Genomic DNA, 23,632 nt, shown 5'->3' on the forward strand with positions numbered 1-23,632 from the left:
AACCTGTCTCTAGAAGGATGCAGTTGAGTTTCAGGATTTTTTAATGATTTTTAAAACAAATGAGGGAGACCTGTTCCTGGAGTAAGGAGATCTCATTTCATCTGTCTCTGAGAAAGCCTCAGCTGCTCTGCTTCTCCCAGGAACTTACTTAGTAAGGCCCAAGGGAGAGGTAATAGGGCACTTTAATTTATTTAACATTAGGCATAGATTTTGCTGCATTTCTTGATTCATTGTATTTTTGTTTTTCTCACACATCTGTGATTTGAATACAGTTCTTTTTATTGAGACTATCCAGTCTCTTTGCCTCCGGTTAGTAAGTGTAGTTATTTGAAATGCAAACGTACCTGTGCTACTTCCAGTGTTTAATGTTCTGTACAGAGAAGAGACAGAAATGGAGAGAGTGAAGGTAAAGGAGAAGCGATATGATCTAAATAATTTTGTGGCTTAAGACTGAGTGCTGACTAAATCTGGGAGGAATAAGGACCCGTTTGGGAAGTGTTTCAGCAATTACAAGAACTAAGTTCAGTTTATTGTATTCTGTAGGAACAAATGGAATTCAGAGTGCTAGTTGCCAGACATTCAGTGAAACAGTTATGCAACTAAAGTTACCTTGATTTTAGCATTAATATTGCCTGGAAGAGCATTAGTACTTCCTGGAAGGCTGTGGTTTGGGTTAGTAGCTTGTATTGCCTCCTTTTTGGGGATGATTTGGAATTTTAAAAAATACTTTTATCCAGTCAAGGAGTAGGGGACACACCATGTGATTGCAACCACATAGCAGGAGTGGTAAGTAAGGCTGAAGCTGTGGAAGAAGGTTTATGGTGTAACCCAGGGCTGAATGTGTTCAATTAAAACTATTCATTAGATGCTCTCTCATGATGATGAGAGATTCGGAGAAAACCATCACTGGTTTTTGAACCATTTATCAATTAATGAGATACCAAAGTTGTAATGGGTATGGTGGTGAGCATTGATTAGTTATAGTAGAAGCTTTTAAGTAAGAAGAGGCTAGAGCAAAATATGGCACCATGGCAATGTTCCCTCACCCAGCCCTGAATAATGAAAGAGCTGAATAGAAGTTGCCTTTGTTGGAAAGAAGCCTGCACACACAGACCTGCCTTGTGAGCCGGCACTGACTTTCAGTAGCAATAACTAAGTCAATGTGCCACTGTGCCATATAAATGAGATGAGCTTACTGGTGCATAAATTAGGCTTTCAGCAAAGAAAATACACAGGGTTTGTTGCACTGGGTGGCAAACATCTTCCATTATCCCCATAGCAATGCTGATTGAAAATTACTTGGCGTTTGGCAGGAGGAGATACCTGTAAGCCAAAAGGGCTGTGTCATGCTGCTGCTCTGCCTCTAGTTGCAGTTACCTCATTACCAGGACGAGAGCTGTTCTTCCGCCAGTACTGTGAGTGCTGCCTGGCTTCTCGTCAGTCAGTCTTTGCTCTAAGAAAGCAGTGGGGGAAGACTGGCTACTGCTATTTTACCAGTCCTGGGCTTAGGTCCTCCAGACAGCTTATTTTCACAATTAAAACAGGGATTTTCTTCTCTTCTATCACACCCTCTTTGTGTCCTGTGCTTGGTTGGGCTGCGTTTTCTGAAGAAACGGACTGAAAATGTATTTTAATGGTACTTGGTCCTCTAAACTATAGGTGGCTTTTGGAAAGTGGTACTTTAGGCATAGAGGTACCTCTGAGCTTTAAACAACATGACCTTCTGTCTCTGGGCACTTCCATACAGCATTTACGTAGAGATCAAGGTAAATTTTTACCTGAGATGCTTCCTCCGAAGTAACTGCTTCTGAGGAAATAGAAAAAAAGCTCTTGATTTTTTTTTACTCATTCCCCACTGTCTGGAAGTGGATGCCACCAGTGGGTCACAGGCATCTGTCTAGTAGCAAACTTCTAACCCAAAATGCATATTCTTGTTTGATGGCTCATTTCACCACTAAAGACACGAGCTATAGAGTTCTAGTAATTGAGGACTCTACATCTATATGTGTCTTATTCCTTAGAGTTTGAGTGACCTGATTGCAATAGCACTGTTTTTAGGAGAGAAGAGATGCTAAACTGGCTTTATTGTAGTTAAGGTTGCATCTGAAACAATTTCCAAGGTGGTTTCTTTACTGATGTTTTTAATTAGGAAGCATCACCAAAATAAATTGGGTTCAGTTTTGCTACATCAGTATCATTTATTATGGAGAGCATTGTGAGCTGAAATATATGGAGATGGCTAACAACTTAATGTCATTAAGTTATTTTATATTTTCTCAGTTAGAAGATGGTGGGATACCCTAATGGGTAGGCCTGATGTAGGATCAGAATAGGATTAGAATGTATTTTTCATCTAAGAATAGTGTCGGAGTTTCAATATTTTAAAGAAAGGGATGAAATACTTGTTATTTATTGCACTTATAGCACAAATTACTTTCAGAGAAACATCCAGTGATTAGAAATGATTCAGTTTTGATGAATTACCCTGCCTTACACAGTGATATAGCTAAAGGACATTTCTAGCTGACTTTGTTTTGTATGACCAGTGCAATATATTCCCAAGAGACAGAAGCACTTTCTAAGGAGGGAATACATTGTCCTCATTGCATCAACAGTCCTTTTGTGGGTACATTGTGACATCCTTTTTATGGGATGTGTTTGTCACCGTTTGCCCACCGTTTGGGAGATGTGTGCGTAATGAATCCATTGGAAATAAACAGTGTTTTCCCCTCATGAATATTTGATCTGTGATCTATTTATCCACCCAGACTTGGACTAATAGCATGTCAAATGCTGCCTGTTTGTTTTCCTGTTGACATATTTCTATCAGCAGTGTCTTCTGTATTATGGACAGGAAAATATTAGCAGACTTATAAAACAATGGCTTAACGAGACCGATTCTTTGATGTAAGCTAGATGGACTCCACTTGGGAAAATAATACGAGATTAGGTGGAGGGGAGGGGTTTTTTGTCTGCTGTGAAATTGTTCACATTAGGCTGGAAGAAGAGTAAATTGAGACTGACTGACTCCACCAGAAGGTCAGACGCTGACCGGTGCTGGCAGGCTGGTGTCTCCTAGGGCAGAGCTTGCCTGTGTACCCCTGGGTAACTGTATGGAGACCTGAGATCTCCTACTTTTGCACCTTAGCGTGCACCAAATCATGGTGGAAAGAATCAGGCTTGATATCACTGAAAATGCCTAGTGACAGCAAGCAAGTCAGAGATAGCTGCAGGTAAGAAGTACAAGTATTTTGATAGGGAAAAAGATGCTAAACGAGTCTGTATGCAGTATCTTGCCATAAATGATCAAATCTGTTTAATCTGTGCTTTCCATGATCTGGTGCTGAGTTCGCCTTCTCGCATCTGAAAAAAAAAAAAATCAGTGGGAGTGTTAAAGCAAAGAATGTCAAGTTTGATTACGGGGTTTGGGACACCACGAGCACCCAAGGGTAATTCACTTAATCAGAGCTCTTGTATTCCTATCTCTGCTATGCCAGTACCCTCCTGTGTGACTTTCGGCAAGGTAGTCGCTTTGCTTTTGCCTTGTCTATTTATAAACTGTTAAATATCTAGGGAAGGTAGAACCCTTATTATGTGCTTTATACAATACTTAGTTCAATGGCTGTTTCTTCTGTTAGAGCTGTGAAGTCCCTTGTAACAAAATGAATAATAACGGAGAGTTTTCTCAAAGGTGTCTCCTGTTACTTGTCATTGTCTGAAGGGCTGGTTCTCTTTGGTCCACAGAGTATCTTTTCTACAAAAAGAGAAGTTTCCACTATATAAAGCATAGACTTTTGCCTTTAAAATTGGCAATAGCGAAGGTAGAAAGAATGGCTCCTGCTCGTGTTTATTTCAAAGGTTGTTTTAGGTTTAGCGTAGCTTTGAGTTAATAATAGTTCAAAACTGCATCCAAACTGTATCGGTGAAAATGCCACTGTTTCTCTCTCCCCAGTGTATATTGACAATATACTTTTCTGCTTACAAGAGACAGGCTGTCAAAGACATGTAATTAAATAACATTATGGAGGTTGGCGTGCTTTCATTCAAAAGACCAGCATACAAAATCTAAACATTTTAAATTATTTCTGCTTTGAATGGCTGCTGTAGTTCATGGCTGGTTATCTCCAGTTTCAAAGACTTCCGGCATTGAGGAAAACAGCTTTCCTAAAAGCTGCTGGCAGTTCTGGTATGACTCCTTCTAGTCTCCTACACTTTTTCCTGTTCATTTCTTTTTTACGTTTTAAGAAAACATTTTGAATTTTCCTGCAATCTTTGATATCAGGAGATATGAGCAGAAGCACAGACTTGCGTATCTAATTGTGCACTTGGCCTTATCTTTGTCTGCAAGGCCGATGTTTACCTTTGAAAAGGAAATTATTCTTTTTGAACAATTATAGCCTCTAAGCTTTCATCATGACTCTCTCATTTGTGGTGCTTTGCTTCTAGTGCAGTCAGATGCTTAGTGAAGTTTTAAGAAGATAATGTCCTTAACAAAAGGGTAGTAATTATTTTTGTTTTTTAGAAGAAAGCTCCTTTTAACAACAATCTGAGCTGATCAGAATGTTCTTGATAAGCTGATCTTTTAAATTCAGTAAGGATAAAGCTAAGATACTGCAGTAGGCAGGAATGAGCAGTTGTAGGAAGAGAGAAAGGGGGGAAGCTGGTTAAGGAGCAGTTCTTTAGAAGAGGATCTAGGGCTTATAGGTCAGTGCTAGCTGTATATGAGTAGGCAATGCCATGTTGTTTTAGCAAAGCCAAGCCTTACACTGGATGTGTATGAGCAGGAATATTGACTGCCAACTATGTATAGAAAGCCTTCTAGTCTACTGAGGAATGGTAGGGCTGGAGCTGAAGCGTTATCTCCAGGGAACTTAAATGAAAATAGAAGTCTAGAAAGTGCAACTTGTGAGGAAAGAATGAAAGAGGTTTTGCTTTTTGGCTTTAGTAAGGCAGGCTGGGAGATGTAAGAGTGAAACAGGCGTGATGACGAGCTCTAGATATATGTATGTACAGATATAGTTACCCTACAGAGAAGAAGAAATTAATCAGCTCTCCTTGAGCAAGGTGAACACAAGACTAGTGACTTCAGCTGCAGAAGTGTTCAGGTTAGACCATGAGAAAAACTTCTCTAACACTAGAAATTGTTAAGCAATGGACTAGATTGTATGGCAAGGCTGGGCAGTCTTCCTCTGCAGAGGCCTTTAATGACAGGTTTAATCTAATGAAGTCTCACTTCTACAAACAAATTCTGTTTGCTGGGTTTATAGGAAGGGAATAATATTTTGTGTGTGTTTATTGGGTATTCTTGCTGATACCAAATTCGCAATGAATCAGAAGCTAAGTAACGTTCTCAAAATACCTCAATTTTGCTAGCAATTCCTAGGAAATACACATCCCCAGTCTCCTATATAAAACCCATGACTGGTTTGAATGGTTCCTGTTTTAGTTGTAGTACCGTTACACTGCTAAATTGAGTCTTGTGTAGCCATTGTATAACCTCAAGGGATAACACACTCAAGGAGGCTTCTAGAAACTAGGGAAACATGCTTGCTCCTACCTATGCCCAGTTGAGAACAAAGCAATGAGCATGCAGATGTAGCTTTAAAGATGAGCCTCACTTAAACCTCATTTTAACATGCAAATTTCAACAGAACATTTTCCAGGTAGTCTAATAAAAACTAACTGATGAAAAAAAGTTAACATAATTGATTTGCTTTTAGCACATGAAAGCATGTAATAGCATGAAAACATAAAATAATTGTGGTGTGAGAATAGAGGGAGGGGCATATATTTACTTTCAACCTGTTGTGGCGTGGGGGGCTTAAAACCCAACAGCAGGTAGTGCCTAGCTAAGGTAATGAAGTATTTCCTATTATAACATTGTCATGTGTGTCTAAAGTCTTACCAGTTAAGCTGTGGTTGTTACAGAATATCTTAAACTAAGAGGATGGCGCAGTAAATGAAAACTTTCATAAAATTTAATCAACTGAGATATTGTTTTCCTTGGTGAGGGTGGTGTAATTCTTACCATCATTAACAATAACTAAACATGGAAATTTTCATGTTTTCTAATTATTAGTATTATTGTGTGCTTCTAATAAGTACAAAGTATCTGGTTGATGCCCACAGGATTAAGCATACACTTAGGTGCTTAGCAGAAGTTGGGTCCTTAAATGACCCTTCTGTATTTCCTTTGTCATGGCACTAAACCTACTGCGCTTCTTGAACTTTATCTGAGTAAGTGCTGCATACTGTATTTATATCAGACACATTTTTTTGTTTGCATTTTGGCTTTATGAAATGTCAGAACCAATCTTATACTAATGAAATGTCCAAATTTCATCTCAGCTATGAACATAGCTACTAATCCTGTAAGATGTTTACTTTCTGCCTCTCTGGCTATGTATAGTAACAGAGAGTCTGCCAACTTGAGCACTGCTGACAAACGTCTCCCTACTGCTAGTCAGTGTAATAAATGTTATTTCATTGAGTAAAGATTTAAAATTAATTAATTAAATGCCATTAAAATCCCTTGCAACCTTTGACAAGGTTGCTCTTACTGCAGGCCAATAAAAGTAGTTACCTGAATGCTGCATAAGTACCCCCCGAATCCCACCCAATTCAGTAATTTTTGTGCTTTAATCTTACAATTTCTTAACTTGAATCATTGTGGAATACAGCTTTTGATGGTAGTGGCTGCGTTTTGGGCAGAAATGTGGAGGGAGAATGTAGAGAGGAAAGGCAGGCTGTTCCAAGGGATGCAAAACTGACAGGAAGAATGTAAGCCAAAGGCCACTGTGAACAGAGCCTAGCCTTCCTAGCAGGTCATACAGAGTGTAACTACAAACCTCCCAAACCTTTCTTAAAAACTGATTTTAAATTGTTTACTGTGGTGTTCTCAAAGTGAGCGCTATGTAATTCTCAGCATGAAATTTCAGGCTGCTTTGCTTGGTGAAGGCTGTGGTCAAACAGTTCACAGGCAGACTGTCCACAGAGGAGTGTGGGTGTGTTTGTGTATGTAGTGACATTTTTTACATTTAGTTTCTAAACTTTAGGCCCTGATTTTCCACATCCATGCATTCTGAGCAGCCCTTGGGACCTATGCAACCACCAGCAGAAGCCTGCTCAGGCAGAATGGTGTATTTATTTGCATTGGCATAGTGCCTGAGGAATTACCCAGGAATAGGGCCCTGGTGTGCTGACCACCATAGAAAGAAAGATCTCAACAAATGCTTCTCTGACTTCTGATACCCAGGGAGCACTTTGTTTTAGGTGGGAATTGCTAGGCAGATGACAGATGTGGCCAAGCAGCCCTTACTCTGTGCAGCAGTCCCATGAACGGTCATTAGACCTGTCACACAACACGACCCTTCTTTGAACTCACAGGGAAATAGTCCTGCCGCGTTCTTGAGAGTGGTTGAACAGGTAGAGCATGCAGCACGCAGCCATCTTGCAAAATTTCCCTTGCAAACCATTTGGGAATCACTGAACTTTTTTTTCCCTACAAGTTATGGAGCAAGCTGATGATGAAGGTGTTACCTGTGGGAGGTAACACCCACAGGAACATTGCAGGAATACGAGTTGGCACCTAACTTGTTCTGAGGTAGATAAGTACAAAAGCTCAGAAGCAGCGGCTGCTGCCTGGCTTGGTACCTCTGACTGATGCTGCACAGCTATTAACTATGAAAATAGGAGATCCATTTTTGGATGCTTTCTGGAAGTGTTGCTGCTTCTCATAGTTCCGCTGATGGCCAGCAGCCAGCCAGGAACTGTGTGATTTTGGCAGTTCAGGACCAGATCTGATAGCAGTATGATCTGACATGAAACCTGGATGTGTTACCTCTATTTCGGCATTTATTTAGGCAGTGCCACTGATACAGTGAAGGAAGTACAAATATAGTTTTAATTTTCTTGGATCAGAAGATCTTTCCCTCAGAAATCAACCTGGAGTTTGGCCAGCGGAGACCTTATAGATTCACATTCCTTAAGCAAATTGATCAGGATTACAGTATTATCATCTTCCTTGTTCCAGGGTGAACTAGGAAGGTCCACTTTTCTAGGTGACCAGCCATTGCCTTCCATGTGTTCAGAAACAGGAGCCTAGCTTTTAAAAAATGTAAATGAGATTTATTCATAGTGATTGTATGTACTTTATGTACATAGTTATCAGAAAACATGAAAAACAGTAGCCCATGCGTCTCCGTTCTTGAGAAGTAGTTGTGCTTTCCTCTTGTGATAGACTTGTTCTCTGGTTCTCACCCTTGTTAAGATTGCTGGAGTTTCTATATACTTTACAGTCTCTTATTTTGGTATCTGGGAAGGATTTATCATCAAATCCATGTTATAGCATGACAGAGAAGTGTTGATTAAATAAATGATGTTTCTTGCACTGACCTTTCTAGCTCTGCTGCGCAGGACTCAAAACGATCCCGAAGCACCCTGTAGACTTAAGAACTCGCACCTCAGGAAATCTCAGGCAGAAAGGTGTAATCCCTCAATGCCTGATTGAGAACCATTTTCTGTTTAGTATTTTTAACTTCTCCTTCTGTTTAGTTCCTGCTCTGCCACTTAATGTAATGCCCGTTTATTGCAGAGTGCTTTTAGTTTGGTCCTTTTAAAAGCTCCCTGAGGCACAATGATGCCTAGAAATTAATGTGTTCCCTTCCTGCACATCAAGCAGATGTGTGCATATTGAGTTAGTGTCTCTAACGTTTAGCTGATTTCTTTTCAGAGCACAGTTGAATCACTGCTACATACCAAACCCATTTGAGGCCTTTCCTCCTTAAACTATGGGGATATGTAGATTTATATACACAACATTTTTAGCTTTAATTGCAAAGCAGTTGTGTGTCTTGCAGGTTTTTATAAAATCACTAGTCTTAAACATGCTACGCTATTAGGTAGCCGAGTGCTCCAGTTGTTGAATTGTGGCTGCATTCAGCAGGAGCATGTGTAAGGCACCCTTGGCATTCCAAGACCCGAAGGTCGTTGTCTCTGTCATCTTTGCCCACCCATATTTTTCTTACTGGTTGGAATAGAAGTCATCTTTGAAAAGGTTACTACCAGTTGAAAAGCTGAGGGCTTCAGTTAACATGTTAGGCAAAAGCATCCTTGCCAAGGAATTAACATGTATTCTAGCTAACTGTACTGCCACGTTAGGGTCATTCCTACTTCTCCTTCTCTAGAGTGAAAGAAAATTCTCTCCTAATGTTCATATTACACAAAGCCATGCTTGTTACTTCTCAACTGTTGTTAAGATCACTCATTTTACCTGTAAATGGCGATGCCTTATTTTCCGTCCGAAAACAGAGGTATCTTTCCATATACTTGCAAATCTTCTTCCTATCATATCCTCTCTTGCTGACATAGTCAGCAGAAGTAACTCTAGAATAGCACCAGTCCTGTCCTACTTTTCTAGCCTTACCGTAAAGAAAAGTGCCATCGCACTCGGAACTAAAAATGCCAGCTTCAGGTTGTTTATCAAGGTCAGACATCATAAGGATGATTTCCTAGAAATCCCTCCAGCCCCTTAAGGCAGACAGACTACCCTTCCCACTGTACTAAGAAGACCTAGCTGTTCAAGGAAAGTCTTTTGAAAATACAGATTTATTTTAAGCACATGAAACATCAGGATAGGCACAATTATAAACACAGAAGGATTAAACATGGCAATGAACTTGCAGCCAGACAACGCAAGCAATAACTTAGAGGCAGAGGTTACCATTTCACATACAAAACCTGCTGAAAATTGGTTATTTTTGGTACTAGACATTCTAGACTTTGCTCATCTCAGTTTTAAATTGAAAATATCATGTCATTCCACGCCTTCCAAGTTTTTATTTAGAAGTTATTTGCATAAATACCTATCTATTTTAAATACTGTATAAAGTGCATTCAGATGAAGGATGGAAAAAGGTAAAGGCCTGATTTCCAGTGCACTAGAGGCAAAACGTACTCGAATCATTGACTAGAAAGAGCTTGGTTTTGAATCAAGCCCTAAGAAGATACTGAGTAATGGCACAGTAAAGCAAACATGGTTTCCAGAAGACAACTTTAGAGTAGATACCAACTACTAGAACTATGGCTTAACAGCATATTTGCCTTTTAAGTTTTGTAGAGCAAGGTCACATTCCTCTGTTGATAATTACTGGAATAAAAATATGCTGAAGTTCGAAATGTTCCTCCTAATGTGATCCTGAACAGTTGTTACTGTAAACAACATTCTGTTTATTTTGAAGTAGTCCATTAATTCTTGGGTCTTATTGTCTGCATTTTCCTGTAGACTGTGAGCTGCTATCTTGGAATTCCAATTAGTTTTTTGTTGTTAGAAGTGCAGCCATTTCTATCTTTAACTAGCCTTTAAGCCTAAAGCTGTTTCTGTTAACATCAGTGAAACAGCATGTCTTGTTCAGAGGCTTAGGCTTTATAGTTCACAGGGAGTTAAGGGAAATCTAAGGACAGCTCAAAGAAAACACCAGCTTCAACTCTCAGCTTCTTTTACTCATTTGTGCCTCTCAGAAACTTGAGAAAGGCTAAGGGATATTGCAAATTAAAACACTCTGGCATCATTTTTTTTCCCTTAACACATGTTGGGGATGTAGAGGAATTGAGCAGCACCAAAAATTCCACTTGTTTTTGCACAAGTGGATTCCTCAGTTTCCGCTCTGAGAGGTCACTGCAGTGCTGGAGCCTCTTACGCCTCTTAGCACACCTGCTACTTTTGTGGAAGCTTGAACTTGGAAGACAGTGAACGACATTCCCAGTATTGTGATACTGACGTCAAGGACAGAACAGTTACAGTGGTTTTTCCCTTACACTCAAACAGGAATAACTCCTCCTGATATGAAAGTAAAAAAAGAAATACTTTTTAAAAATTGTAACTTCCATCTATTTTATATCAATTGTGTTTATGAATAGCTTGGGAAAAACTCCTGTAGAATTCAGGAGCTGAATTCTTTAACTCTTCTCAGTCATCCTTTTTGTCAGAGGTACTTGAGTTATCCTCTTCATTGCCTTCAGGACAGACTTTATTTCTTGCAGTTGGTGTTGCTTCTGAGACTGGGACTGTAGTCTTTCTAACTGGACTGTGTTTGACTTCAAGCGACTCAATATCATCCTCCTCCAACATATCCGACTGGTATCTCTGTAGCTCTAGGTACGTGGTAAACAACTTGGCATATTCTGGATGCTTGAGTGCAAAGTCCTTGAACTCATCTGAAAAATATAGAAAAATACAGCTACTGTAGTGCAGGAACAGAATCAAAGAATATTTCAGTGCCTGCTCCTTTTACTGAAGCCGATCTCCAGTTATTTTCCTCTGAAGCATTTCAGGCATATCACACCAAAGTGTCTAGGTCTGTGCTTCAACAGTTTCCCCCAGAAACAGGGTATGAGAACCATGAGATATTTTCAGAGAGAAAAAAGGTAGGAAACTCTCACTGTCAATATGACTATCAGAGTGCTCTTCGTTACAAAAGGATGTAACTTACCATAGGACAGCTTCCCGGTTTCATCTGCGTCTATTTCTTTAAAGAGCATAGAAACATCAAGCTCAGGCAGTCCTAGAGCTGACTGAATGATACAAGCAAACTCATCTTCTGTTATAGTGCCATCCTCATCCATGTCAAAAAGCTGGAAAAAACAATGTGAGCTTTAGCATCGGTTTGCCTGCGAACCTTCTGTGCACATCACCCACCCATATTAGGTTTCTAGTATTCAAGAGGTGATCTGCAAACAATGCCTGGGATTTGAAGAGGCATTGGACTGGTTGGATCTCAGCTGCTTTCTCTTGCAAAAGATTTTATGCATTTTCTCTGGAATAAGACTAAGCAGATACTTAGCAGAGCAAGGTACATGCTATAGTTGGGATTAGAACACTCTGCAACAAAAACCCAACCTCACAGCATTAGTTCTGTAATAAAACTCATACAAAACTGCTAAAAACAAAACATAAAGGTTTATGTTTATCATCACCATGAGCTATGCTAAAGGTCTACTGGATTCAGCCACTTTATACTAGAACATCTTAGGCTTTAGTCTTCATTTTCATTAAGTTATGGCACATCTGCCATCAGATTAAACTTGCCATAGTTTATGCTCTGACATAAAATACCTAAATTTTAGTATATGTGATCGGTCACCCACTAAGGAATTAGTGTAATTAACAAGGAATTTTGGTGACTGGAATGCAGGCAGTAGATGTACACTGGTCATCCCATCCTTCCCAGCGCAGTGACATTAAGCATCTGCTATGAATCAACCCCTCGAGAAACATAAGGGATGGATGACTGTAATTCTTCAGTACTTGCTACAGGCAAACTTTGCCATTGCAAAGGAAAGTACTTTTAGTGGCAAAGAAAACAAGCAGCAAAAGGAAACCCATAGTTCCATTTTGAACTGAAACAAGCTTTTACCAGCTGAACCAGCCATTTCCTGCTGAAACTGGGAATTGAAAAAAGTTACTAATTTTATAATCAGCGCAACTGTTAAGATACTGAAGAGTATAGTCCAGAAAACAAAACAATGAAACAGCAACAATAGCTGCTAGGCTTGCTTCTTCATGGGAATCTGTGGTGATAAAACATCCCCGAAAATGCACAAATCACTTTGAACAGCTGTAGCGCTTACCTGTAAAGCAGCCAGTGGATGTAATGGATTGCCATAAAAATTCTGGTACTTCCCGAGTACGCATCAGTACTAAAAATATCTCAATATATCATTCAATATGGTTCATAAGAACAGATCAGTGGGTAAAATAACTGAATCTGTGTCAAAGATCTACTAAAAAAAAAAAAGTCACTTGAGCATTTTCCTATTCAGAGACTCACAATCTGGGCATCCCTGGTCACATATTTCCTGCTTGTACCTGAGATCTGAAAGGAGCTGCTGCTCCTTGACTGCTTGTACTATCAGGACCCCACAGTACAAGCCAATAGATCTTAGATGCAGCCCAGTTTTGGATGTGCCAGTCCTGAATAGCCCTTCTTGATTCCCCCCGTTCCCCCCTTTGTTAACAACAGTGACTCTACTGAGCGCTTGACCCACAAGAGGATATTGCTCCATCTATTGTCTACTTGTGACATTGAAGAATCACAACAGAAAAAAAACCTCAGGCGAAAAAACTGCAAGTGCTGCTGAATCATTTTTGGAGTTAGCCTGCCAAGTTACATATTCATTAGTGCCTTCACATGGCTTTTTGAAACCCTTTTGTATGAAGCTGATGCTTGCAATTCTCCCCTTCCCCTTCACACTCTAAATGTCAATTGGTTTAAGAGTATTATTCACATTTGCATAACAGATCGAAGCTATAAACTTATGATTTGAAAGCTAACAGATTTACAGTCAGTCTTGATTTGTCAGATTTGTAGATTTACACTAAATTGAACTTACCTTAAATGCCATCCGAATAGTCTCTTCTGTGTTGGCTGGGTTACAAAGAATAGACAAACCAATTACATATTCTCTGAAGTCGATGGTGCCATCTCCATTCTGTAACCAAAATATGTATGGCAGCAGTTATAGTTAATATAGCAAATCACTTTAAAAGCTGTTGTATAAATCAACTATACAACATGCACTAAGACAGTTTACAACGCTAGAGGTATTTGTTCTTCCTGGAAAAAATACTAACAGCTCACTAAATATATGTAATGCTAGGGCTGAAGTAGCAATCTACATATTTTCAACAGCTAGAAACTGGGTATCAATTTCTATCTTATAAACACCCAATCAAAAAAGATTTAAAACAACTGATAAGTTTTTCTTTAGTATATGACCCCTGAGAAGCCTCTAACAAGAACTGGAATACCTCTGTTTAAGGTAACTGTAACAGTTCATGTAGCACTGGCACTCCCTAAAGTTCAGAGATGAATGCAACATCCCGGAATAAACAAGCCAACAGCGAGGCTGTTGCCTTGAGTTAATTTTTCGTAAGAACCTTCAGCAATAAAATACATGCCAGTGAAAGTACAGCCTGATGATGCAGTAAATCTGCATGGTCTGCCTTAGACCTTTCTTTGAAGCAAATGCATTGCCCTACGTGCTATTCTGAAGCAAAGACACTGTCCTACCTTTTAAGCCAGAAATGCAATGAATTCATTGTAACAGCCTCTCTGCTAATTCCAGTTTTGATCTGAATGAACATTTCAATGTGATAACTACAAAGCTCCATCAACAAAACCTGTGAAGCTTGCTTTGATGGCATTCGTGATTAATTCTATGTAAGCTGCATTATATTTGCAGATAGGGAAAATGGCAGATGCCCGTTGAAATACGTGCTTAAGTCAGTAGTGTTCTGTGACCACGCTGAAAGTTTCTCGAGGGTGATGGGAAACATCCAGTTTGGGGAAGGAGCCATATAAGGGTGGTAGGTGATGGGACACAGAGCAGTTAATGAAAGCAGAGCTGAGATAACTAATAGCTCATAGTTTGAAACATTCTCAATAAGGGCATTCATCAAAAACATTTTAAAAGCAAACAAAAGTGTAAAGTGGAGTTCCTTTTGTGGATAATGTGTTGAAAAACATATTTTTTAAAGTGGACTCCCTAAGTCTGAGAACAGCACAACAGCACAAAGCATTTTCAGCCAAGTGAGAGGGGTGGTCTCCTGGGTAAATTTGTAGTGAACAGCCAGATCTAGATTCTATTTCTAGCTCTCCTACCAACTTGTGATGCCCACTTGAGCATACCAACCTTAACCTTTCTGTTCTTGGTTTTCTGCTGCTGAATAGTGGAATATGGAGCTTGCCAGTGGAGAAATGCTAAGTCTGCTCTGTAGAGCACTTTGAAAATCTTGGGTTCTATGAAATAGGGATTTCTGTCACTGAATTTAGGTCTTACGATAGTCCTTGATTAACAAAATATGTGTAATAATGGACTCAGTACTAACTTTTCTTTATCAAGCTGTATATTTGACAGGATTTAAAACTGCTAAGATACGATTTTATTTAGCCTTCAAAACCAATTCAGGACTGTTTTGCACAGACAACTGTTATTTTCTTTATATTGATGGTCTAGCCAGTCTTTTTTGAAGACATGCAACCTTTGAACATCTTGTACTTTAAAGGCCTGTGAATTTTAAGGAAACTTTTTAGCAAAAATACAAAAAGTCTTTAAGTTACTTTCATGTCTGTCCAAGGGATATAACTTTTGTCAGTTTTTAATCATTAGAAAAGGACAATGTTCTCTCACAAATGCTATTTTATTTGCAAATCTGTGCTCTCATTGTACTGCAGAGTTTGACTTTAAAGATTTTGGCTACGTCATAGCTCTCTAACTTTAAAAAGTATCACTATAAACCTAAACTCTTAACTGAAGCAAGAGTGTAGATAATTGTTCAAAGTTCCATGCAATATTATTTTTGGACAGTTTTATAGACTGTATTCTTAGCAAAGGATTGTTTGATACCATTAGAGTATTTTTTTTAATTTATTTTTGAAGTTAAGAATAAGTATCACAGGAAAAGAATTGGGAAGTAAACTTTAAATAAAACAGGATCATTTAAAAACAACTTCTGAAATCAGTTAACACAGCTTTGGCTGCACATGGAAAAATGACAAGAGCTAATAAGGGTCATATTACTTTAATGAAAGTGCTAAACCCCAGTAATCAAAACTGAGTGCAATCTGATATACAGAACTCCAGCCATCGGAGTGGCAAATAAACTTACTATACTTGCAAGATCATGTTGTGACTAGCTCTACTAAACCGTAGGATACTGGCTAACTTCCAAGTGCTCGGGCATTATGGTTAAGGAGAAATGATAGGGTTGGTGCCTGGAAAAAGAGACGGGAGTCAAACTGAGAATGCAGGAAAACCTCCAGTGCTCATGTAGCACCACTGCAAACAAGCACTTGCAATAGTCTTTCCCTGCATATCTAGCTGTGTTTGCAGCCTGTGCACCCAAGAATATTTTAAGGAAGCAAGATGTGAGCTGAGCTCCAAACCTCTAAATAGCCCAGTAGAACATCAATATTTATATATTTGTATTTATATTACACAAAATAACCAAAACATAGTGTGACCTCAACAACCCTTCTTTTCTTTAAGGAAACTAGTTTTCTGCTAATATTTTCCCTATAGCATGCTATGGTAACTAGGGTTTTGTTGTTGGTTTTTTTAAATATCATACAGTAAATCTTACACTTCGGGAAACAAGAAAGTTTATATTGTCATAAGCAGTCTCCATTTTGAGTTGCACAAGGACTGCAAGACAGATGCAGTCAATAAACTTTAAAGTACTACTGCCTCAAAACTTTTTTCTCACTATGTAAGGCAACGGGAAAAATCAAGTGTGTGTGTGCACTAGTCATTCAGGTTAGCTAAGTAACCCCCGAGTCACTTATGGGGCTACCACAGAGAAGGTACAACTGGACCATTTGGGGAGGAACTGCAGATCAGCTCTCGTGTTCATATCCAGGCTCATCATGTGAGCTATTGCTGTAACTCCAAAATTTCCACTGCCTGTTGCTACATGCAAGTTCTAACTAGTGGGAAAGGGAAATTCTGAAACAAACTGGGTAGGATGGTACTCACCTGGAGGTATTACGCTTTTCCTCATGCTCACTTTTCTATTACTCAGAGCCCAAATGCCACTGTGGAGAACTGTGTTTTCCATTGAGTAACTGTGAGGGGGGTGAATGCCATTAGGAAGGAACTGACCTCTTTCATCACAATTTGGGCCAATACAATATTTTTACTGTTTCTGTCACCCAGCTTGGTATTAAACAAAGTGTAGGAGGAAAAAAGTCTGGGCAAAAGTTGTAAGTTACTTTTTCCTAAGTTGCAAATAAAAGGCTTCTGCAAGTACACCAGGGAGGAGATTTCACCAGTTTGGAAAATACTATTTGCCAAGTGTAACTGCAAGATTTAGAAATCAAAGCTATGGAAATTTAGAAACAAAATCAAACCACAGTACCCCATTAGCATTCAGATGCCCTGCAGGTATGGTGTGGTATTCCTCACTGATGTCTCTCCCTGGGGAGGGGCAGGGGCATGTGGACTCTTACATCTGGAGACTGCATGTAGTGCACAGGCTGAGCTACTGCCACTCAACTCACCCTTTCACATTCCAGTCAGCTAGCACACACCCTAGACAATTTTCTTTTAAAGCAGCAGAGCCTTACTGAGAAACCTGCCTTGTTACATTGCAGTGCAAGAGCTGTTTTCACCAACTATGTAATCCTTAATTCAAAGCAATGTACCTTTGACAGTTCATGTTATTCCTTTTTCTTCTACTCAAAAGTTGACATCTTAGACAGAACTGCATAACTAGCTTGAGTGGGACGCTGCACCCTGATGAAATTTAACTCAGCCAGAGGTTGATTTTGGCTGGCTGGCTGCTATGTGACTGCATTATTACAGCAAGCTTCTCTAAATATAAATCTATTTTAAGTTGTTCTTGTTATAACTATAATAAGGCCTGAAGGGAAGAGAGAAAAGACTAGTTAATAGAATTGTAGGAAGAAGAAAAGGTGGTAAAAGTAGCCCTATGTAAGTCTTCAATTTTGTCCTGGCCAGAAGGTAAAACTGACAATACCACTCTGTCTGCTGAAGCAAAACCTAGCATGAAAAACTAGAAGTAGGAAGGAAATTAAATACGATTATGTAAATTAATTTATCATTATAGTTATTGCAATTCTCATGTCTTTCCCCTTTTTAGAAATAACTGCACCACTCTCTTTACTAGTGATTGCCTTCAGGCAAACGGGGCTTTATTCCAGCTTAGCGAATGCTGACAAATCCGAACAGTAACACCAACAACAAACTTAAGAGCTTTTTGTATAATAGTTATATACAAGCTGCTTTATGCAAAGAAATAACTAAGGCTTTGATCCTTCAACATATTCCCTCACTTCAGAGTCTAGAGATAGTTTTCTGAGACAGACTTATGCAGCTCTCCAGCTGCCAACTTACATAAACCCTTCAGAAAAGCAGACTAATGCATGCACAAGAGGAATCACAACACTTCAAGCTGAGCTACCTACCACTAGCTACATCTGCCTTAGAACCAGGAGAAGACTACAGTTCTATAGTACAGGATTGTAGTCTTCCACATGTATCTTCCAAACGAAGCTTGTTCTTCTCTGCTACGCCTTCACGAATACATGGTCAGCTGCAGCCAGTCTTCAATGGTCATTTTGATCTGTCCGTCTCCATCTCGGTCCAGGGACTTGAAGGCCCGGAACATGCTGTCCAGTCGTACCAAGCAGCTAATGAAGTTGTTGAAATCCATGCTACCGTCCTCGTCGGCATACCTGCGCACGATTACCTGGCAGAGTTGTTCATTCAGGTGGAACCCTGCAGCCTTCAAGGCGTCTGGCAGCTGAGCTCTCCCTACAGTGCCTGACTGATCAGTATCGTGCTGCTTGTATACATGCTGCCACTTCTTGATGTTGTTCCACAGGTACTTAAACTCTTCAAAGCCCAGTTTGCCATTTGTATCACTGTCCATGATGGCTACCATGCTACGGCATGTGTCTAAGCTGAAGCCATCTGTCTTCAAGTCTTGATGTCTGGAAATGACTTTGTTCAGGATGTCCCTTAGCTCTGTGGCACACACTTCCATATCATCTCCAGCCAGCTGGGCAAAAAGGCGACGAAACTGTCTGATCTCCTCACTCTCATAAGCTTCCACATTCGCAAAATGATTGTGAGGAGGTGGAGGTGGCTCTGGATTATATTGAGCTGCTGCTTCACTTATAAGATTGACAAGACCTCCAACAAGTCCTCCAAGATTTCCTCCATGCCCACCTCCTGTTAGGAGACCTCCAAGGCCACGTGCAAGGCTCCCTCCACGACTACTACCACTTCCTCCACTCAGCAAAGCTTTAGCAAGGAACATCGCGAAGATTTTTTGAAGGCAGTTACTCAGAGATCCAGTGCTTCCCTAACTCTCCAAAGCCGTACTGTGTCTGAGCTGGGCGTGGGCAAAACACAGCTTATCTGCATGCTTAGACTTCACGTCTGAGCATGTCTCCAGCTGCGAGAGTTATCTCAGGTCTCAGTACTTTCTGTCAATTGTTGATATGCCTCATTTCTTCTTCTCTGCATAGTTACCTTTATGTGATTTGAGGCATCTTTTTAGAAAAAAAAAAAAAAAGATGAGGCTGAAAGCCACAGAGCAGAAGTCTCAAAATGCCTGTGCTCATAATTGAAGCAATTTGAAAAGAGCCCTGCCACATTAGCGTGACTGTTCCTCAGTTACGCTGATCTCCTTAAAGATGACTGCAGCGAAAGCTTACTAGAGTCTTGTCTGTTCTTGAAATCTTTTACGCCTTCAACTTTTTAGTGAATTGAGTATTACATTGCTAATTCTAGTCACTGAGGCTGTTGTGCCAGATTGGGAAAGTGTCTTGATTGCCCTTAATTATTTTTGTTGCCACACCATATTTCTATTCTATGTACTGTGCTTCCGGACTTGGACTACATGTTCATAGGAGCCAATGGTCCAAGATGAAGCAAGAATGAAGAAAGGACAAGTACCTAGCTCTGCTAGAGCTTCAATGCATTCAGCAATTAAGGAAATATATTTGACTCTTCTCTATTTTACAGCTTGTAAAACCTTTTATCTGGAGAAATCCTGGAACAGTTTTAATTGGCATACACAACACAATGACCTCCCAAGGACAGGTGTACTGCTAAAGCTAACTTGATCAGGAAGAGTGATACTGAGCTGGGAGAGCTCCTACGATAAGAAACAAACTCCAGTTCATAAGCACTTGCAGTTCACCATGGTGCTTGCACTGTAGCACATACTGGATGACTAGAAGTAAGATGAATTCTATGCTACGCTCTAGTCACTGATGCTTCTGGTATAGACAGAGGAGCGCATCCACAGAGCAATTTTTCTCATCTTCAGAGAGAAGCAGAAAATGGGAGAGATCACCACTGACTATGGGGGAAAGAAGAGTCCTTATAGTGTCTAATAGCACCCTTCACAAACACAGCAGGAACTAGAGCTGACACTCTAGTCAGCTTCAATCTGCCTTAAATTATCTGCTTACAACTACATCAGTTATTTAAGCCGTCAGAGTGTACCTAAGCTCAAAATCTGGGGTGGGCAAAAGGAAATATTCAGCCATTATCAGCATGCAGATTATCATCTGATGGTGGTGCAGCAACTTGGTCCAAGAGATGGCTGTCATCTCACAACCTACAAACTGACCCACCTGTTTCCATTGAAAATTAAGACAGAAACTGTAAGAGTCACCTATCTTGCTTACAGGAACTGCTAACCAAGGAGCATTTACTGAGCTGGACATAATGAATTAGATATCCTCTTGGGATGTGATTTTTAACAAAACATTGCTAACAAGTCAGTAAACCAACTACTCACCCTGTCAAAGAGTTGAAACAGCTCTTTGAGGACATCTGAAACGGGCAGCTTCAAGTACTCTGCAAACTCTTCAATTCCAATTCTTCCCCCTTTGGAAGCACTTGCAATAGCAGCGAAGGTATCCAGCTGCTCTCTGACGTGATTCCATTTTAGGCTATGCAAACATGAGGGAGAGGAGATATTTCTATACAGCAGATCTCGGACAGATGGAATTTCAGTAGGAGTTATTACAGTGTTCAAAGATGAAAAATAGCCAAAGAGAGCATGTGTGTACAGTATTAGAAATGCTGTACTTCAAACCTGATATTTTATATGAAATCAGCAATTAAGGACTGCTTCCCTGGGTTATTAATATTAAAAGCAGGCAGTTCTATGCTTGGGTATATCAGACTGACTTAGAGTAACTTCGCAAACCTAGAATCATCTGTCCAGTTACTACGCGAGTCTAGCAGAGAGCTTTTCATTACCATTAATTCAGGTGCAGCATTATTTTGCTGCATCATGCTCTAGGGTGAATATTTCCTTAACAGAATGGGCTAGATCTCAGCTCTATTAGCTAACTCTCTACCCAAACGCTAGTATCGTGACAGCCTGAGAAGTATCTGATCTCTCTGCAGAAACACACCACCGCACCTCAGTAAGAACAATTAGGATTGCCATGTAACTACTGAGTTAATATAGAGTTCTATACATGAATATAGAGCACATACGTAATAAGTCAAGATTCACTGCGCACATACTTCAGATTTGACCACAGCCATGCCACATTATTTGATGGAGTTACTGTATGATTAAGTGGTTCAATCCTCAAATTCCACTGTGTCCAGACAGAAAAAGTCAACACTAGCGAAACATGGCTGCACAGTACAACTAAGAACAGTAAGCCGCTGGCTGAAGTCTCAGGCTGGAAAAAAAGGTTTTTTACTTCCTACCACACATTGCTTGTGCATCTCTACAAAAGCAATTTAAATTGGGCACTAAGATTACCATCAAGTGCCTAAAATAGGTATCGCTCTACCTTCCTCACCTTTTAGTGAGAGATATCCATAAAAGATTAGAAAAATGCATTTTTCCTCTTGTAACACTGCCCAGAAAATTACTTGGAATTAGTTCTTACTGGGATTTTCCTTATCTCTGATTTCCATATAGTTTATGTATGTAAGTTGTGTACATAAATATGCTATATTACACATGGCTGAGTCAGTTGTCAGGTAATCTATCCTTTTGTAGATGGCCATGAACACCTGCAGCACTGCAGTACTTATGCTACCAACAGCTAAGCTTCCCTTACTTGAGTTTCTTGCTAATTTTGGTGAACTCCACCAGCCCAGCTTCCATGGGTAGGGTCAGCTGTCCTGCTGAAATCATCAGTCTGCAGTCTTCAAAAGTGTGATCAGTGACTGGCACATTCAAAGCACTGAAACAAAATTAAGGAAAAAGAAAAATAAATTTCTTATATTAAAATTACTTCTAGTTGACTGTTTCCCTTCTCTGTCTCAGTTTGGCTTCAATGCTAATATACAAAACAAGTGATAATTCATTCTTGCGCTGCTGCCAGTAGGATAAAGCAATGTATACCGTTTTGTGAAACTGTGAAACCATACTGTGAAACTACATTATGGCAGTGTCATGATGTTTTAAGATTTACCATCTTGTAAATGCAGCCCAGTAATCTTGGAGAACAAACCACCCACTTATTCTTGCCAAGCAAGTAGGGGAGCAATTTATTCCAGGTTTCCATGAATTGAACGTACTATGTTCCAATGTAAGCCAACCTTCTTTACGCTCCATGCAAAAACAATCAGGGTGTTTTAGTATAGGAATTTGACAGCTTTTAGTGAAAATCTAGAGCAATTCCTATCTATAGTACCTGTGACTTGATTAACTTGTACTTTATGGCTAGGATATATATGGAACTGAAAAGAAAAGTTCTCAAAGATTTTATTCGTGACTGATTACATACGTTGCCATCGTTTGTCGGACTCTGTTGGCAAAAAGAATGGGATCATTCTTTTCTTCCTCAGTAGGAACATGAACAGGCAGAAACTGAAAGAGATGAGTTATCCAATCAGTTCAAGAGTCACCACTTTATTAGCACATGAACAATTTCTTGTAATTGTTTGGACTGGGGGAAAAACAGGAGAAAAAACATTAGCCATGCAGTGAAGGAACTGGACACTAGAGGTCTCAACCGCCTTAAAAACCACTCTGGCTCTTCTGCCCCAGCCACACAAAGGAGATTGAGTCCAAAACTACCTCTTAAAGATAAATAGAAGCTGCTTTAATATGAAAAATCAAACCCCCAAAGATGGAAAGTATAATAAACTCATACTTATTTAGAAAATTAAATGCTACATTGGTAAGAATGTGATTCTGAAATACTGTACACTCCTTTTCAAAGATCCTTTATAGGTGATGTTATATACTGGAATAGTGTATGAACGATTTATAATGTTTTTAAATACACGCTGCAGTCCACCTGGTACCTGTTAATTGTATCTGTCTGCATGTGACTGATAAGTTTCCTGTAAGTTTTTCCTCCATGATAAAAATGTTAAGGAATCTTAGTTCTGAATTGTAAGTAGGACACTAACCAGATACAAATACTGTGAAATTTTGGAACTGCTCCAAGCAGAGAGTAAAAAATCCCAACAAAACAACCCCCTCTCCTCCTAAACCTAGAAAACACCATGGATATCTACATTGCAACACATTTACTGTTGAGGATTTATTCGATGTTAATATGCAAGAAGCTGAAGTAGCGTTACACTAAAAATGTACTATAGATGACTTATCATCACGAATCAGCAGCTATTTGTTTGCAAAGTAGTGTGAGGGGAGGAGTATTCTGTTCTTTCTACTTCAGTTTACAGTGTTTGCTTGCAGCTCTGTTTACCATGCCTTTTTGCAGTTATGGTTATCATTTATCTCAGCTCTGCTGCTCCCCACCCTGCAATCTTGCCCTAAAATCCTAGAACACAGCAATTCTAAAGTAAGTATAAGGTGTTTCTCATGGTTCATTGGAAGACACAGTTGCTAATTATGTATCAATATGTTTCTTCAGTTACATTGTAGTTGCTGGTGATGCACTAGTATAATGGTAACTGTCCCATATAAAGCTGTCCATCCCAAACAGCTTTTCTATGCTTGTTTTTAAGGAATGCTGCCTCTTTATGATTAAAAACAGTAAGTTTATGGAATTGGTTATCTGTCAAATAGCTGTAACACTTTTCTGTTTATAGCTAAAAGTCTTCTCCCTTGTAAGGACAGCAGGGGTCCAGCTGTTCACATGAAGGT

At 39.6% G+C, this 23,632-nt stretch overlaps 2 protein-coding genes across 2 annotated transcripts in view; both read right to left on the bottom strand.

Annotated features, from left to right (window-relative positions):
• Positions 1-9,575: 9,575 nt before the first annotated feature.
• The window catches only part of LPCAT2 (lysophosphatidylcholine acyltransferase 2), a 31,681-nt gene continuing 17,624 nt past the window's right edge, over positions 9,576-23,632 (bottom strand). The window contains exons 9-14 of the mRNA XM_068411268.1: positions 22,299-22,381; positions 21,627-21,752; positions 20,336-20,489; positions 13,390-13,488; positions 11,490-11,631; positions 9,576-11,214 (exon numbers count right to left, since the gene is read on the bottom strand). Coding sequence (XP_068267369.1) covers positions 10,967-11,214; positions 11,490-11,631; positions 13,390-13,488; positions 20,336-20,489; positions 21,627-21,752; positions 22,299-22,381 — 852 coding nt within the window. The 3' untranslated portion in view covers positions 9,576-10,966. The remainder of the gene's footprint in view (positions 11,215-11,489; positions 11,632-13,389; positions 13,489-20,335; positions 20,490-21,626; positions 21,753-22,298; positions 22,382-23,632) is intronic.
• On the bottom strand, positions 18,095-18,955 carry CAPNS2 (calpain small subunit 2). The gene has a single exon (XM_068411523.1). It carries the CDS (start codon positions 18,839-18,841, stop codon positions 18,095-18,097), a length of 747 nt encoding a protein of 248 aa, XP_068267624.1. The 5' UTR covers positions 18,842-18,955.

This window comes from Nyctibius grandis, chromosome 12 (genome assembly GCF_013368605.1).
Source record: "Nyctibius grandis isolate bNycGra1 chromosome 12, bNycGra1.pri, whole genome shotgun sequence".
Taxonomy (NCBI): Eukaryota; Metazoa; Chordata; class Aves; order Nyctibiiformes; family Nyctibiidae; genus Nyctibius; species Nyctibius grandis.